This window comes from Ascochyta rabiei, chromosome 4 (genome assembly GCF_004011695.2).
Source record: "Ascochyta rabiei chromosome 4, complete sequence".
Classification (NCBI taxonomy): domain Eukaryota; kingdom Fungi; phylum Ascomycota; class Dothideomycetes; order Pleosporales; family Didymellaceae; genus Ascochyta; species Ascochyta rabiei.
Window position 1 is genome coordinate 303,063 of NC_082408.1, and position 12,398 is coordinate 315,460.

General features: G+C 52.7%; 4 protein-coding genes across 4 annotated transcripts, besides 5 other annotated features; 2 read left to right on the forward strand and 2 right to left on the reverse strand.

Annotated features, from left to right (window-relative positions):
• The first annotated feature begins 212 nt into the window (after window positions 1-212).
• Window positions 213-238: a tandem repeat.
• A 14-nt stretch (window positions 239-252) lies between these two features.
• On the forward strand, window positions 253-3,228 carry EKO05_0002519 (uncharacterized protein; the record flags this gene model as incomplete). The annotated part of the gene is made up of 2 exons (XM_038938110.1): window positions 253-2,805; window positions 2,863-3,228. The coding sequence occupies 2 exons, from the start codon at window positions 253-255 to the stop codon at window positions 3,226-3,228; spliced, it is 2,919 nt and encodes a 972-aa protein (XP_038801118.1).
• Window positions 3,229-4,178: 950 nt separating this feature from the next.
• On the reverse strand, window positions 4,179-4,934 carry EKO05_0002520 (Exosome non-catalytic core component; the record flags this gene model as incomplete). Its single annotated transcript, XM_038945070.1, has 1 exon — window positions 4,179-4,934. The coding sequence occupies one exon, from the start codon at window positions 4,932-4,934 to the stop codon at window positions 4,179-4,181; it is 756 nt and encodes a 251-aa protein (XP_038801119.1).
• A 395-nt stretch (window positions 4,935-5,329) lies between these two features.
• EKO05_0002521 (uncharacterized protein) lies at window positions 5,330-8,649 on the forward strand (the record flags this gene model as incomplete). Its single annotated transcript, XM_038937978.1, has 2 exons — window positions 5,330-5,486; window positions 5,540-8,649. The coding sequence occupies 2 exons, from the start codon at window positions 5,330-5,332 to the stop codon at window positions 8,647-8,649; spliced, it is 3,267 nt and encodes a 1,088-aa protein (XP_038801120.1).
• Window positions 5,529-5,568: a tandem repeat.
• Window positions 8,650-8,677: 28 nt separating the features above from the next.
• Window positions 8,678-8,723: a tandem repeat.
• A 67-nt stretch (window positions 8,724-8,790) lies between these two features.
• Window positions 8,791-10,665: a mobile genetic element.
• Window positions 9,035-9,068: a tandem repeat.
• A 185-nt stretch (window positions 10,666-10,850) lies between the features above and the next one.
• EKO05_0002522 (uncharacterized protein) lies at window positions 10,851-12,308 on the reverse strand (the record flags this gene model as incomplete). The annotated part of the gene is made up of 1 exon (XM_038945071.1): window positions 10,851-12,308. The coding sequence occupies one exon, from the start codon at window positions 12,306-12,308 to the stop codon at window positions 10,851-10,853; it is 1,458 nt and encodes a 485-aa protein (XP_038801121.1).
• Between the last annotated feature and the right edge of the window lie 90 nt (window positions 12,309-12,398).

The following is a 12,398-nucleotide window of genomic DNA, read 5'->3' on the forward strand; positions in this document are numbered from 1 at the left end:
ACGCGCTCCGCTCGCTCCCACCAGAAGCGCTCCGCCCACTGCTCACCACACCGCACGCGCGCACCATGAGCTGAGGCCTGCTGCACCACTGCATCGCACCTGCCCAGCCCCTGCCGCCCGCCTTCCTCCCAGGACCCACTGGAGAGCAAGCCCCGCCCAGCAGACACACCGCCGCTAGCTTGCCTCGCACACGTCGCTCCCAGCCAGCCAGCCAGCAGCAGCAGCAGCAGCAGCAGCACCTCCACCACCACCATGCGCCGCTACAGGTCTGGCGGCCCGGTGCGCGGCCATGGCGCCGTCGCTGTGCCTGATTCTTTCGCCATGGTACGCGCCTTCGACAGCGACTCCAACCCCGCGAGACCCATTCGACCTTCACCGCTCGCTGCGAGCACGATCCATGGCCTGCCTCTCGACCTCCTCGACCGCCTCCGCTCCTTCCCTCTCTTTCAGGCCGCCCCTGACTCCTTCCTCGCCGCCATCGGTATGCATCTCAAGCCAGCACTCTACCAGACACACGACACCGTCCTCACCGAGGGCGAGACGGGCAAGGCCATGTACTGGCTCGTCCGCGGCGCAATGCGCGTCACCTCGCGAGACCAGGAGAGCACATTCGCTGAGCTGAAGCCTGGTGCTTTCTTCGGCGAGATTGGCATCCTCATGGATATTCCTCGCACGGCCACCATCATCGCAAACATGCGCTCGCTGGTCGTGCGTCTGAACAAAGAGGATCTCATGAAGGAGCTGCCCAAGTTCCCAGAGGTCCAACGAGCCATCATGGACGAGGCCAAGGAGCGTCTCGCCATCCTTGAGCGCAAAAAGAAGGAACTGGGCGGTGGCAGCAAGCGACCAGCGATTCCCGTACGGCAGATCACAGGAAAACGCGATCGCGAAGACGGCGATGTAGTCATGGCAGAGAGCGGCACACTGCGCGACGGAGAAGTGGTGAATGCCTACAAGAAAAGGAAATCACCGAGTCCAAGCCTGACGGAAGCCGCAGCCCACAGCGCCTTTGGCAGCATAGACGTACATGTTCGATCGCTACTGAAAGAGCTGCCACTGTTCTCTGAGCTGCCTGACGAGATTCTCCACTTTCTTGGTATGCGTGCTCAGCCATGCTCGTTCCCTCCCTTCTACGACATCATCAGGCAGGGAACATCAGGACGCGACGTCTACTTCATAGTCAAGGGCGAAGTGGAGATTGTCAATGTGAAACCTGCCCAAAACAATGGCCACGCAGCCTTCGACCAAGGCAGACGGAGATCAATAGCCGCTGGCGAGCACAACTTCCATGAGGTGAAGGCTCGGTTGAGGGGAGGACAGTATTTCGGCGAAGTCGTCAGTCTCTCCCTAGCACCGCGCCGTACGGCTACCGTGCGATCGGTATCATCCGTCGAGTGCCTCATGATCAGCGGAGATACCCTCAGCCAGTTGTGGGATAAATGCACGCCAGATGTACGTCGGCAGGTGGAGTCAGTGGCCAAAGAGCGGCTTGAGACTGCAAAAGACAACGACGTGCACATGTCCGACTCAGAAAGCACACCGAAGATCAACGAGCTGGCTATCGCAGACACGAAGCGCCCACGGACGCCAAGAAGAAAAGAGAGTGTTCCAACGGTGACCTTCAGCGATCTTCCTGATGTTGACACGCCAGTCACTCCGCCACGGAGAGATGAGAAGATGATGGAGCCTTATGATCCGGACCCATTCCTCAATCTTGACTTAGACAACGTCCGGTCCAGATCGAGACGGGGTTCACTTGCCCCTCCACCACCAGACTCGCCCTCAAGTCCCACCAAGACTAGCTTCTCTTCAAAAGACCCATCCCCAATTGGCTCACCTCTAGGCACGCCTCTAGGCACGCCTCTCCCGCTATCACCTATACCTAAACACGCGTCCACCCCACCCGAACCTGCTTTTGACTTCAAACGCCCGCGCATGATAAGGAAACCGAGCAGATTTAGCAGAGGCCGTCTTCCGGACTCTGTTCTGACCAACATCTTCAGGAATTTCGATTTGTACGAATTGATGCAACTGCGACAGATATCGTCACACTGGCACAAACTCATCTCTACCTCGCCCGATGTCCTCCACGACCTCGATCTTGCCAAGTACAACCGCAAAGTCACGGACCGCACGCTGATCGACGTCATCTGCCCTTTCGTTGGCACTCGACCCAAGCATATCAACATGAGCAATTGCTTCCACGTAACAGACGAGGGCTTCGGCGAACTGGCAAAGACGTGCGCTGCTGGCGTGAAGATCTGGCGAATGAAGAGCGTCTGGGACATCACCGGTCCTGCAGTACTTGAGATGGTGCAGAAGGCCAAGGGACTGGAAGAGGTCGACCTTAGCAACTGCAGAAAGGTCGGTGACAACCTTCTTGCACGTGTGATTGGATGGGTTGTACCGGATCATCCCCCTCAGATGGCGGTGGCGCAGGCACACAATCAGGCACAGGCAAACAGCCGTCATAAGGGCAAGGGTGGAGCGAGCGGTCAGCCAGCACCAGCACCCCTGCCTCCTGGTACCGTTGTCGGCTGCCCGAAGTTACGACGCCTTACTTTGAGCTATTGCAAACACATCACAGATCGATCGATGGCACACATCGCGGTTCACGCAGCTAACCGCATCGAGTCGATTGACCTCACGCGATGCACCACCATTACAGACATTGGGTTCCAACACTGGAGTGTGTATCCCTTCCCGCGACTGCAGAAGCTATGTCTTGCCGACTGCACCTATCTGACCGACAATGCGATCGTCTACCTGACAAATGCGGCCAAAGGGCTGAGGGAATTGGACCTAGTAAGTCGATCATCACACCAATTGCAGAGTAGCATGGGCGCTAATGTTGTTTCCCAGTCGTTCTGCTGTGCTCTCTCAGACACTGCAACAGAGGTTCTTGCTCTTGGCCTGCCTAACCTTACGCACCTCAACCTCGCCTTTTGCGGTTCTGCGGTTTCGGATACATCGCTCCGTTGCATCTCGCTGCACTTGCTCGAGCTTCGAAACCTATCTGTACGCGGTTGCGTACGGGTAACCGGCACAGGGGTCGAAGCCGTAGTGGAGGGCTGCAGGGACCTTGAGGTATTTGACGTTAGTCAGTGCAAGAATCTGGGACGATGGCTCGAGGCAGGAGGTGTTGAGATGGTTAGACAGAGAGGCCGCAGGGTCAAGTTCGAGACGGTCGCGGATGGTAGGTGGCGCGTGGGCCAGCAGCCGCTCTGAGCTGCCGATACACAGAAGGGTCTGTTATTTACTGGAGTTGGGCACTTGAAGGGAGCAATGTTTGTGTTTGATTTGACAAGGACTGCGCTTTGGAAGGCGTAGCCGCATCGCATAGCGACTTTGTTGTACTGATATGTTCTCACGGCCGACGGTTTAGTTCTGGGTATGATCGCTACTATGATACCAGGTACGTCTGCACTGCAGACACCACGTACAGCATTCTGTCGCTCTTCAGACCCAAGATTCGTTGGAAGGAGTCCATCATGTATGTTCGCAAGCGAGGATATCGCAAGCGAGGATATTTACACACAATCTTTCCTACTTCTCTCGCCCCACGCCACATAGAGTCGCACATGTGGTATTGCTGAAGCCCACCATTGCCACATCCAAGCACCCAACCCTACACCACCCAGATCCAGCAAGCCCTCGTCTCATCCGTTCTCGACGCCTCAGCCTCCACGCTTTCACGCCTTTACATCTCCCGCACATGTCGAGCCAGAACGAGAGGCCCCGTTGTGGCGTGCTGCTTGTGGAGGAGGGAGGGTGGGGGTGCGGATGTGCAGATGGAAAGTATGCGAGAGAATGCGGTTGAACACGGTGTATGGCACAGTGGAGTAATGAATGGGAGTAGGTGCGGTGTGTAAACCACTCGGATCCTCGTCTTTGATGAGTGTATATTCTACTGCCGCAGTGTCCTTGTTTGTGCGTCGAGCATGGGCTCTGGCTGTAGTGGCTGGTGGACAAGAGAGCGTGGTGCATTGCAACGGCAGCACGCCTGCTTTGGCCGGTCTGTGAAGGAACAGACAGATGCGTTTTGCCTGTTTCGATGCGCTTCAACTGCGCGCGGTGCGTGTCTGCGGCGCGCCCTGCGTCTGCTGCATTGCGGGAAGGAGATGACATGGCAAGGAAGCACGTGGTGTTCTCGCTGCGCGTGTCAAGACTCTCCGTCTTCATCCAAACCGCTTCCCATACCCCTTGACGACGCCATCCAGTATCCCCCTCATCCGCTTGCACCCTTCTATCCCAACTGCCAGCATGCCCTCCAGCCGCTCCATGCGCACTCTGGTCTCCATGACGCAGACGGCGACCTTGTCGCTCTCGCCCAAACACCCCACGGTCAGAAAAGGCAGCTCCTGCTCCTCCAGCACATTGAGGTCCAGCAGCGGGTCGTCCGCGCTGGCGTTGTCTGCCGCGCTCGCCGAGGCAGACGAGGCCGCTGTGCAGGCGACGAGGTAATCTGTCATGGGTATACCCGCGTCGATGAGCGCGAGGGTCGCGGCATTAATGCACGCAGCCAGCAGCGACCCGTCCTGCGAGATGATGTGCAGGTTGATGGTGATGGTAGAATGCGGGTACAGATGCCCCAAGACAACACCCCCAAACGCCTCGCGCAGACAGTGCTCCATCTCGCTCGTGCGCTTATCGCCGCGCGCATTGCGTCGCCGGTCCATCCCGCTGAATGCTGCGCTGTTGATCTCGACCTCCAGCTTTGCCTGTCCGCCCGCGCCGCCGCGTGCGCCTGACGATCGGCCCTCGTGCGGTCCCGTGACGCTGCAGAGGATCTTCGTGTTGCCCATTTCAAGATACGACGAGCCGTCGGCAGCTGCTTGGGTCGAGATTTGGGCATGAATACGGCGCAGCTCGTTCCAGCGCCGGCCGTCGAGACGCAACAAAGCCAGGGAGTAGGTGCTTGTGTCGAGAGGCATTGTGTGTGGCTGAGCCTTGTGCTGGCGCAGTTGCCAGTTTAGAAGTTTGACTATCGGCTTTTCCGTAGTCTGCTATTGTGTGAGAGCTCGCGCTGAGTGTCAATGTATCGATTGAAGCTTGTGAGGTGAAAGTGAATGGATGACGCTAAGCTGCCCAATATTTTGGCGTCCAAGCTTGGGTAGGGATCCTGGCATGTGGGAAGCGCCCCTCTCTCACGTGCTGGCGCGCTGACGTGACGCGCCTTCCTTGTCGCGTGTTTCCCTGGCTTCTGCACATTGACACGAACACTGACTCAACACCAACAGTGGCCTTTTGGCTGTTTTAAGACCCTGCATGATGTGTTTGTAAAAGCTAATGAGGCGTCTGCCGGTCTTGCATGTCCCAGCCGCTTATCATGTCGTTTTCTCACACCAAGGCCAACAAGGAACATCACAGAGCTCTTCAGGCATTTGCCGAGAGCGAGGCTGTCAGCGACGGTCAAGACAGCGACGATGGTTTCGATATCGTCGAGTCTTCGCGCAAAGGCCTTGACCTTTCGCAGTACATCGAGGGTGAGAGGAAGCCCTGCAGCTACAACAAACCAACAACTACTGACAGCACATAGCACTCACACAAACACAGACGCAGTCCCAGCATGCTTGTGGTCAGGACAACGCTGAAGAAACTGCAGAAACTGTCACTGACGACGATGAGCCGTTGACGAAATCACCAACACCCCAGGACCAGCCAGCCGCAGAGTCCGAGACCGACGATGACGAACATGATGTGGAATCGGAGTGGTCTGAAGAGGACACGCGAGCCGCCTACGAGGACTTCAAGAACCGCAGAACACTCAAAAGAAAACGTGCCGCTGCTGAGACGGTTCGCATTCGTCATCAAAAAAAGTCCAAAGCTGCAGCAGCAGCGAGTATTGTGGGTCGAAAGCATCCACCCAAATGGAAGCGTCAGGATGTCCGTGATGTTGCGTTCAGTACAGACTCTGTAGCCGGAGACGCCGATGATGCGACGTATCTGGACGACCCAATACCAGAGTACGTTGCCTCGCGTCAAAAGCACCTCAAGAAGCTGCACGAAGCAGGCCTTCGATACCCACCTAGCTACGAAGACATAGATTTTTCAGACTCTGAGACGGAAGAGAAGCCACAGCTCGATAAAGCGGTCAAGCCACAGCGCGGAAAGAAGAAGATCAGACTAGGTGGTGAATCAGGAGGTGTCATCCCAGCGGCGATTGCACAATGGCTGCGCGATTACCAAGTCGAGGGTGTTGAGTTCCTGCACGAGCGCTTCGTCAAGCAGATTGGAGCTATACTGGGCGATGATATGGGCTTGGGTAAAACCATACAGGTCATTGCTTTCCTCACGGCAGCCTTCGGCAAAACTGCAACCAAGAGAGACGCCAAGTGCATGCGCAAGATACGTCGAGATGGTGATGGTCGCTGGTATCCCAAGGTACTTATTGTGTGTCCAGGTACCTTGATGCAGAACTGGGAAGACGAGCTCTCGAAGTGGGGCTGGTGGGAGGTCTACAGATACCACGGCAATGTTGCGGATCGGAAAGGTGTACTGGGTGCTGCTAAGAAGGGCATGTTGGAAATCATGATCACAACCTACAATACCTACCGCATGAATGAGAGCGAGGTCAATACGATTGACTGGGACTGCGTCATCGCAGATGAGTGCCATTCGATCAAGAGCAAGTCGTCGGAAGTAACTGTTGCGATGAACAAGATCAATGCACTGTGTCGCATTGGACTCACCGGCACTGCGATCCAGAACAAGTACGAAGAGCTTTGGAACCTGCTCAATTGGGCGCGGCCTGGTGCATACGGATCAGCTCAGGAGTGGAAGCAGACGATCAGTCTCCCGCTGAAGCTGGGTCAAGCTCACGATGCAACAAACGCCCAGCTTGCCGACTCGCGAAGCAGAGCGCAAGACCTCGTTCACAACATCCTGCCCAGCGTCTTTCTTCGCAGGATGAAGACGCTCATTGCTGATCAGCTGCCAAAGAAGAGCGACCGTGTAGTTTTCTGTCAGCTTACCGAGACTCAGGCAGATGCATATCGAACCTTTCTTGAGAGTGACAGGTGCGAGTTCATCCGGACAGCGAAGGAGCCATGCGACTGCGGCTCTGGCAAATCTAGAGGCTGGTGCTGCTATTCAGAGATACCAGGCGAAGGCGAGAAGTGGGCAAAATTCATGTTTCCATGCATGGTCACGCTCCAGAAACTTGCGAACCACATCGCTCTTGTTGTACCCTCATCGACGGACAACAAGGAGAAGCAAGCAAAAGACTTACTAACCTTAGAAACCGCTTGTCCAGAAACCTTCCAAGAGCTTTGGCGCAACCGAGACGCTATCCTCAACCAGTCCCAACGCGAGTTTTGTGGAAAATGGAAAGTTCTTCGGCGGCTTCTTGACTTCTGGCACACCAACGGCGACAAGGTTCTCATCTTCTCTCACTCGGTTCGACTTTTGCGTCTCCTGCGCGGCCTCTTTGATGTCGATGGCACCAAGTACAACTTTTCCTATCTCGACGGCTCGATGAAATACGAAGAGCGCTCCAAAGCCGTCGCAGACTTCAACGCCGATCCCGAGCAATTTGTCTTTTTAATCAGCACGAAAGCCGGAGGCGTGGGTCTTAACATTACGTCTGCGAACAAAGTCGTTGTTGTGGACCCGAATTGGAATCCAGCATACGACCTTCAGGCTCAAGACCGTGCATATCGTATTGGCCAAACCCGCGACGTTGAAGTTTTCCGTCTTGTCTCCAGCGGCACGATTGAAGAGATTGTATACGCGCGACAGATTTACAAACAACAACAAGCCAACATCGGTTACAATGCGTCAGAAGAGCGTCGTTACTTCAAAGGTGTAATGGACCAAGCAAGCAAGAAAGGTGAGCTTTTTGGATTAGAAAACCTCTTCACGTTCCAGGAGAACAGCGTTTTGCTCCGCGACATCATGCACAAGACCAACGTGGCTGAGTCACGCGCCGGCGTGCAAGCTGTCGACTTTCAATTCGACGAAACTCAACACTCCTCCTCCGACGATGATGACATCTTGTCCAATAAAAATCTTGGTATCACAGGAGACGCCGACGATGGGAATTTAGCCAACATCAAGCGCCTTGCCGACACCCTTGCTTTTCCGACCAATTCCACCGAGGGCAAGAGCAAACGGGGGCGGAAGAAGTACCAAAAGCAATCGGGCGCCGATCCAATCAACGCCATCCTAGCAAAAGCAGGCGTGCAATACACGCATGAAAACTCTGAAGTTATCGGCCGCAGTGAAATCGAAGCTCGGCTGGGCAAGCAAGCCATGGAGCTGCGCAACGACATCGATCTGAGCAAGAAACGCGTCTTTCAGGCTAGTCAGAGTCAGACCCAGCATCAGAACTCGCATCTACACTCGCGTCCCTTCGCCTATGTGCAGGACAACGAGGACGAAGATGATGAAGAGGCTAATGATGAGGGTCTAAGGCTCACGGGAAGCGCAAAGAAGGGCAGCGGGCTCCGCATCAGCTACAGATACCGCCCTGACGAGCGCATTCGGAAACGGCAGCTGTGCAGCATGGCTGAGAGCATGGGATTCGAAGACCCTGTCGAGTTTGCGCTATTGGTGGAGAGCAGTACGCAGACCGAGCGAAGAAAGATGTTAGAGCGTTTCTATCGTGGGAGGAGAAGGGATATTGCGAGCGAGTTGGAGCAAGCATGAGGAGTTGAATACCCAAGGATTGGAACGCATAATAATACAATACTACATAAACATATAATAATCATTTATACTAAGCTTGTAGGACTAATCTCAGGTAATTAATTGTATTTTAATTACAGTCTATTTAAATTGATGCACTGGGTTGTATATAACGTATTCAACGGGTAAGTTGGCCACACAGGCGAGTTGGCCACTCTGCCAAGACCACACCAACATTCTACCCTATTATGGCTTGCATTAGCCTATATTGGCATTGTTTATAGTAGTACAGTATATAATATTATTTAGTAACACCTTCTTTAGGCTTTTTATACGTACACAAGTTATGCCCTATATTGTAGCACTTTTTATAGCATCTTTAGGTTACCTTACCTCCTTTAACATGTACTTACTTTCTTACCTTCTTACTATTACTATACGCCCTAAACTTAGTTAGAGTAGTTAATTAAAGGCCTTCCTTAGCTGTTAGGACTCCCTCCTGCTGTAACTGCTTTCTTTTATGCAATTTACGTCGCATAGCAGCCTTATTTGCTGCTTAAAGCCTAGTAATCTCTCTTTAAGCTAACACTAGCTTATATGCTACTATAGCTGCGCCTTTAGTAAGCTTTTTAAAGGCCTTAACTATTAAAGTTAGTAAGCTGCTTGCATGCCTTTAAATCCTCTCTTAAACCAGCGTTAATTGCGACCCTAATTGCAGGGTAGTGCTTAGGGTTTAGGACTGCTAGGGCTTATCTTCTATAGTAGGTAGCAGTAGGGTATGTAGGCAGACATTAAGACCTATTATAACCTGTTCTGGGTTAAAGGGGACTATTCTAGCGCCTTAGAAGCCTTCTTAGATATTGCTAGAAGTAAATGTCTCCTTATAGGCGTCTATAAAGTATAGTAGAAACTTAGTTTTAGTAATATAAGTAATATAGTTATATATAAGATTTTTAGCTTAGCGCCTATATACCTTCTTTAGAGGGGCAAAATAACCTATATCTAGTAGTTATAAGAGGTAAGATAAGTATAGAGGTATACACAGTGTAATAATCTTTACTTCCTTACAGTATTATTAGAAGTTAAGGGAGTTGTGGCTCTTATAGCTATTAATAAGGAGCAGCTAGTGTACTTCTTAGGTGCGCGTCTTTATATAGGCATTAAAGTGCTTTAACTAGTCTAGACTAAGCTTGTTAGTAGTCTATCTGTTCTTAGAGACTCTAATAACCCAGTTGTAGGGCAGGTTGTCCTCTTTATACCAGGTAGAGAGGTAGTTACAGCCTTTAAAGATAATAAAGGGTAGAATAGCCTACCCTATACTATTAATGCCCTATATAACTATTATCTACTCTTAATTACCCTACTATACTGCCTTTAGCTGTCCTTAACACTCTAAACCTATAATAACTACTTCTACAGATATCTAGCCTATTATAAAGCCTGTCTTATTAAAGTTGTATATGTTATTATTCTAGATGCTATACTTAGCTTTAATATTTGCTATAAGCCTAAACTAGCCTTATATAATCTCTAGATCCTTATAGAGGGCTCTCTTATAGTTGTACTTACAATTAAACTTTACTTTAAGGTTAGGGCAGCGCTTAACAAATATATTAGGCTAGTTTATGCTAACATAGCCTATATTACGCTTAGTACGCAAAGAATTAGCTATATTAGCTATAGCAGCTAGCTAAGAGGCAAATCCTTATACATCTAGCTTAAGAATGTACTTAGTAATTACATCCTCCTTAGTCTAATCTATATTCTGTTAACTTAGCGTACAATTAGCTTGTGCAGGTTATCCTGTATATTAATTACGTAGTATGCTGTAAGGCGCGTTGTATATAGCTGCAGCGCGTTATATAGTAAGGTTTGCGTCTTATTTAAGTGCCTAGAGCGCAAGCTGTATTATAGCCTCTTTTAAGGGCGTAGGTTTATGTTGTTGTTAAGTTATCGCGTTATAAGGTAGAATGTTGGTGTGGTCTTGGCAGAGTGGCCGACTCGCCCGTGTGGCCAACTCACCCGTTAAATACGTTATACAAAGAAGATTTGTAGGTCAAGTAACCTCGCTAAACGAGCATCCGATGTACATCAGACCAGCTCGGTTTCAGCGTTGCTGGGATTGAGCGGCTTAAGCTGGATAGGGACGCTCTGCTAAGAAAAGAGTCTCGTATGTGGGTCCACACGCTCGGTTGCGCGACATGCTGCTAATGCGCATCACCTTAGTAAGTAGCATAGCCTTTCAACGCAGGCTCCATGCGCTGCTTCTGCGGGCTGCCCAACAGCACCACGCCCGAGACGGGAATCAACCCAATCGTTGCAAGCACATCATCCAGATCCAGCCCTGGCGCCGCATAGTCGGCACACACGCTTTGCCTGTCGATGCGACTGATTTGCCCAGTGGTACCCGGGTGCGTCAGCGCATCGACGATCAGCGCGTACGTGAGCGGGTGGAACAGCACGCCCGCGTGGCCGTAGAAACTACCTCCGGCCTGAAGGGCACACACAGCCTGAACCTCGTTATTGGAGACAGGAACACCATTCCCGGAGCCGAGGAAGGCAGATGCGGCGTCTCCTTGCTGCGGCTCTACGATCTCGTCAAACAAGCCCGAGTAGAACGTCGTCGTGGGGACAAAGGCGCTGGCCCCGCCGTTCTGGCGCAGCTGGTTGACGTAGTTGGAACTGTGCTGCTGCTGAATGACGCTGGGGTCGCAGGGCAAGAGGCCCAGACTGCTGTTTCCGCGGAGGCAGAGGGCGTTTGCGAAGACGGTGCCCGCGAAGTCGGGCGATACGGGGAGGAAGTCTTGCACGATTTCACGCGTGCTGGGCCAGTACTTCAGCACCCATTGCGTGTCTAGCCCGCCCTGCGACCACGAGATGACGGCGATCTTCTTGCTCTGGCTCACGGCTGAGACGTAGTTGATAGCGTAGGCAATGTACTCTGAGTTGATCTGCGCATCGCCCAGCATGACGCCTGGAACGTTTACCCACACAGGGTCCGCGTAGGACTGGCCGGTGAGCAGCTTGCGGAGGTTGTTTGCGAAGTTGCTACCGCCGTACGAGCCTGTTCCGGGGACGAAGAGGACGGGCGTCTTCGTGCCGTATGTGTAGCCAGGGGGGAAGTAAATGGCTGCGCGGAGAGCGGCCTCGGAGACAGAGTAGGGTGCATCGGTTGTCTGGGGTTTACTGGGGTAGAGACCCGAGACTACTTTGTTGTTGTTGCTTACACTGTTCTCACCTACGGGAAGTGCGTCCTGGAGGGCAGTGCTGATGGTGCCATCGAGAATAGGTCCCAGGCCATTGGCGACTTGTGTGGCAATACCGCCATAGATGTCAGTTCGTGTCGGCGACGCCCAGATAGAGGACTGCTTGGCAAGCACTTGTTGGATGTTTGTTGGCATTGCTGTGGGTTGAATCTTGACCAATGCGGAACTGCAGGCTGATGGGTTGCCAGCAGCGACAGCACCGTTCACATCCTTGAGAGCACCGGCCACAATACCGATCACAACTTTGAGTAGGTTTGGGAGAAGTTGTCGCTCCTCAAGCGTCGCAGTGGAAATATCATCGACTGTTGGGGCGGGTGTGATCTCAGGGGCCGACACTGCCACGGGGGCAGGTGCTGGAGCGGCGTAGGAGAGAGTCAGCAGGCTAAGAACAGCCAGAGATGTGAAAGAACGCATCTTGATGCGAAAAGTAGTTGAGTGGCGAAGAATAGATCAGTGTTGTACCGGATACTGTAGCTATGGGCCACCAAGTTATATAGATCTTGA